The 5,000-nt window shown below is 45.2% G+C and overlaps 1 protein-coding gene across 1 annotated transcript in view; it reads left to right on the forward strand.

Moving 5' to 3' along the window:
* The window catches only part of ncapg2 (non-SMC condensin II complex, subunit G2), a 22,375-nt gene that overhangs the window by 10,020 nt on the left and 7,355 nt on the right, over positions 1-5,000 (forward strand). The window contains exons 11-20 of the mRNA XM_060875291.1: positions 302-478; positions 1,230-1,382; positions 1,567-1,789; positions 1,949-2,049; positions 2,222-2,395; positions 2,769-2,839; positions 3,396-3,549; positions 3,699-3,881; positions 4,033-4,143; positions 4,702-4,839. Coding sequence (XP_060731274.1) covers positions 302-478; positions 1,230-1,382; positions 1,567-1,789; positions 1,949-2,049; positions 2,222-2,395; positions 2,769-2,839; positions 3,396-3,549; positions 3,699-3,881; positions 4,033-4,143; positions 4,702-4,839 — 1,485 coding nt within the window. The remainder of the gene's footprint in view (positions 1-301; positions 479-1,229; positions 1,383-1,566; positions 1,790-1,948; positions 2,050-2,221; positions 2,396-2,768; positions 2,840-3,395; positions 3,550-3,698; positions 3,882-4,032; positions 4,144-4,701; positions 4,840-5,000) is intronic.

The raw sequence follows: 5,000 nt of genomic DNA on the forward strand, positions 1-5,000 counted from the left end.
TTCGTTCCTGCTCATCGTCATCCTCTACCATTTGCTAGTCATTCATTTCTCTCTCCTCTCTGCTTTTCTTTTCTCCACTTTCTCTTCTTTTCCTTTTTGCTTTACTTCTATTCTTCTCCTCTTCTTCTATGGGACCAACAAGGCCGATCCACATAGCGATCCATAATCCAGTCCACATCTTACCATAAACTCCTGACAACTTCAATCTGTAACTGAGTGAGAAAATAACATCTGTTTGTTGGAGCAAAATGTTGTTTGTTTGGATGTATTTTAGTGTGTGTGTGTGTGTGTGTGTGCGCAGGCACTGCTGGAGGACATGAACCCATCAGTGCGCTGTGCAGCCGTGTTAGGAGCGTGTTCAGTGTTGTCTCGGTGTTGGGAGCTCCTGCCCTCCTCCATTATCACTGACGTGCTGAAGAAGCTGCTGGAGCTCGCCACAGACAGCAGCAGCCCCGACTGTCGCTGTGCTGTCTTTATGGTCTCTCTCTCACACACACACAATAATTACGGAAGATTCTTTAGTAATTAAAAAGTGGATTTTTTTTTTATTATTTCAGAAGAGTTATAGTTATATTTCACACACAGGAAAATCTATATAAAATATTATTATGGATGAAATTGGAAAGTATAAAATAATCTCAATTATAGAACGTGTGGTTTAGGTTTTTATTTTATGTGGTTATTATTATTTGATTCTTGATGCCAGCTTTTGGTTTTATTTTCAGAGCAATATATTATAACATTTATAAAGATTTATATATATATATATATATATATATATATATATATATATATATATATATATATATGTGTGTGTGTGTGTGTGTGTGTGTGTGTGTGTGTGTGTGTGTGTATAATATTTGTGTGTGTTTTATAGCATTTTGAAAACTCTTGTACTGTTTTGAATTCTAATTTAAGTTTTGCTTTTTTTTTCTTCAACCTATACACTTTTGTCTTTTTTTTATTTATTCCTGTTCTTTTTTCATCTATTCCTCTTCTTTACCTTTTTTCTGCTACTCTTCCTTTTATTTTCTCTGCTCCTTTTCCTCTTTTTTCCTCTTCATTCTCCTTTTCTTCTAACAGTAGCCTTTCTTTTCATTTAGTTTTTTTCGAGCTGTAGTAGAAAAAGAACAATGTAATGCACACAGTTGATGACTTTGTCTGGGTGTGTGTGTGTGCGTGCGTGCGTGCGTGTGCGTGTGTGTGTGTGTATGCGCGCACGTACTCAGTGCCTGTCAATGATACTGGACAATCGGATGAGCCACCCCCTGATGGAGGAGCTGCTCCCGGCGTTGAAGCTCAGTCTCCACGACACATCAGAGAAAGTGCGCGTGGCCTTCGTCGACCTGCTCCTAAAGATTAAAGCCGTCCGTGCAGCCAAGGTGTGTGTGTGTGTGTGTGTGTGTGTGTGTGTGACTGTGTGTGTGTTTGTGGGTGGGTGGGTGTGTGCGTGTGTGTGCGTGCATGCGTGTGCGCGCTTGCGTGCGTGTGCGTGCGTGCGTGTGTGAGAGAGAGAAACAGTAAATGTGTGTAGCTTGATATCTGTGTGTTTGTCTCTGTGCTCAGTTCTGGAAGGTGTGTTCGATGGAGCACCTGCTGAAGCGGTTGGAGCTGGACTCTGTGTGTGTGTCGAAGCGTATTGTGAACCTTCTCTTCACCTCCTTCTTCCCTCTCACTCAGCCTGAGGCTGTGTGGTGCGAGCGCTGCGTTTCCATGATCCAGATGAACCACGGAGCCGCTCGCAAGTTCTACCGCTATGCCTACATGTACACCGCGCCCACCAACATAGGTGTGTGTGTGTGTGTGTGTGTGTGTGTGTGTGTGTGTGAGAGAGAAATGACTCGGATACTAAACACACACCACATTACGGGAAATATAGAAGTGTTTTTGTAAAAATGCCCTTAGCTTAAAGAAATCATGGTTGTTTTTGTTTACTTTGTCGGCGTAGTGAAGCTGATGCTGATGATCCGTAAGTGTTTGAACGCCTGCATCCAGAAGACGGCAGAAAGCCCAGACGAGTCAGTGTGCAGCAACAAGGAGAACAACTCGGTACCCTCTCAGTCATCACACACACAACAGTGCTGTCTTTAATATAAATACAAACTGTATTAGAGTTGTGTTCTAGTTCTAATCATTCCTAACACACAGTTGTGCTATTACACAAAATTAGCCTTAAACCTGATCAGAACAAAGGTTTTCCTTCATAACACCATGTCCACAGGTGCTGGAGGACGTGTTGTCAGTGAAGGACACGTCGGTCATGGCGAGTCTGTTGGAGTTGGTGGTTATTCTGTGGAAAAGCGTACAGAAATCCCTGCAGCTCAACCAGGAGGCGCTGCAGTACACCACGGTCAAGTTCTCCTCCGTCCTGCCCGAGTACCTTCGTGTCTTTCAGGTCTGTCATCATCCTCCTCATCCTCACCAGGGATGAAATTTACTTTGTAAACACTACAAATCCTTTTGAAGAAGGTTAGGACAGGAGGCGGAGCTTATTTCTGGGTCAGAAAAACTCCCTGAAATGAAGTGTTTGTTTATTCACTTCAGTTTACGGTTTCAGTTCCACGTGAATCAGAATAAAGATGACTAAGCTGCGATTGATTTAACGTCTGACATCAAGTCTCCAGTTATTTCAAGAAAAGAGATGAATATGTTTCAGGTCACTAGAGGGTGCTGATCACTCACAGAGCAAATATACAGCAACACTTTCCTAATCGTACATGTGGTTGTAGTGTAGATTCATCGTGTGTGTGTGTGTGTGTGTGGGACAGGACGAGCGGTGTACAGCTGCACTCATCCGCTTGGCGTCTTTACTTCCTGTGTCTGCTGTTCCAGCCTTCAGGTCTGTCTAAAGCTCCACTGCACACACACTCGTACTGAACAGATACACACTTGTGCTCACTGCACACACACTCGTACTGAACAGATACACACTTGTGCTCACTGCACACACACTCGTACTGAACAGATACACACTTGTGCTCACTGCACACACACTCGTATTGAACAGATACACACTTGTGCTCACTGCACACACACTCGTACTGAAACAGATACACACTTGTGCTCACTGCACACACACTCGTACTGAAACAGATACACACTTGTGCTCACTGCACACACACTCGTACTGAAACAGATACACACTTGTGCTCACTGCACGCACACTCGTACTGAAACAGATACACACTTGTGCTCACTGCACACACACACTCGTACTGAAACAGATACACACTTGTGCTCACTGCACACACACACTCGTACTGAAACAGATACACACTTGTGCTCACTGCACACACACTCGTATTGAACAGATACACACTGCACACACACTCGTACTGAACAGATACACACTTGTGCTCACTGCACTCACTCTCTTCTGTCTGTTTTTGTGACAGGAGTAAAGTAGCAGCTCAACTGAAGAGGCTGGACAGCGGCTCGCCCGTGTCTCTGTACAGTCAGCTGATCGAGTGTGTGTGTGGATGGGGACAGCTGAGCCACGTACTGGAGCTGGCAGTGCTTTGGCTCACAGAGGCCACGCCCCTAAAGACGGTACACACCAAACACACAACTGTCCATACACTTCTGTATAAAGCTGGAGGTGAGATTATTTAATCTCTCTCTCTCTCTTTATCTTTCGCTCTCTCTCTCTCTCTCCCCCCCCTCTCTATCTATCTATCTCTCTCTCTCTCTCCCTTCAGGTGGATGAGAGTGGGCGGGGCTCCCGGCAGGTGCAGTTTGATGAGCCGGAGGTGGAGATGAAGCCGGAGTTGGGGTTGGATTACTTGGAGTACGTGCTGTCGAGGCCTCACATTCGGGACAGTTTGTTGAGTCTGAGTGTGGATCAGCTCACACCCCTCATCACAGCCCTCGCTGCCTGGAAGGTACACACACACACACACACACACACACACACACACAGCTTTAGTATGTGCAAATAACACTGTAAATAATGTTAATAACGTAATGCATGATAAAGATAATGATGATGAGGGAATAACTGAAGTGTGTGTGTGTGTGTGTGTGTGTGTGTAGGAGGTGCTGTACTCCTCTCTGAGTGAGGGCGAGGTCAATGAAGCAGTTACACAGACAGCACTCCGAGCTTTTGGCATACACTCTCGTCTCACTGTCCATCTCCAATACAAAGTGAGTATCCTAACACACACACTCACCATCTCTGGCAGTCTGTCTGTCTCTCTCAATCTGTTTGTCCATCTGTTTGTCTACTGATCCATCCTCCTGTTTGTAAATCAAACCCTTTTATTCTCTTGTCTATCTGTCCATCTGTGTCTTTGTCAGAATCTTGTCAAGAAAACTCTGTTTGTGTTTCAGCCCTGTGTTACTGTCCATTTCTCTCTCTCGTCCGTCTATCTGTCTGTATATTGGCGACCTGTCTGTCTGTCTGTGTGACGTTATCGCTCCGTTAGTGTCACAACGTTTCCATCACACTTCCTTCTTTTCTCATGTCCTCCTGTCTGTCTGCCTGCCCATCTGTGTCAGATCCCATGTCTGTGTTCCTTTCTTTCTGACTGATCCCATGCCTGCTGCCTGGTTGTCTGTCAGATCCCATGTCTGTCTGTCTGTCTTCATAAAAGTCACACCATTTTAACGTCATCTAATTATTTATTGTTCATTTCTCTGTATGTCTGATCTGATCTGATCTGATCTGATCTGAATATAACACACCCTCCTCCTGTGTGTCAGGACCCTCAGGGGCGGACGTTCCTGACCACTCTGGAGGAGTCCGTGGACTGGGTGGAGAAGAGGGTCCTCCCGTTCCTGGTTGCCCCTGGCGACAGTGTCTCTGAGCAGCAGCTGAGTCTGAGCAGGAGAATTGTGGAGGTGAGTGACGTATCAGTGCACAGACTCTACTCTCACTACAGATCACGGTCATCTTTCATCTACTTCCTTTAAACACGTGTACACTTTGTTTCCTCATCCGTCTGCCCACCGATCAGAGCAGAGCCCATTCTGTTTGTTCCTTTCAGTGTTTGTGGTAATAG

Source organism: Tachysurus vachellii, chromosome 7 (assembly GCF_030014155.1).
Source record: "Tachysurus vachellii isolate PV-2020 chromosome 7, HZAU_Pvac_v1, whole genome shotgun sequence".
In the NCBI taxonomy this organism is placed as follows: domain Eukaryota; kingdom Metazoa; phylum Chordata; class Actinopteri; order Siluriformes; family Bagridae; genus Tachysurus; species Tachysurus vachellii.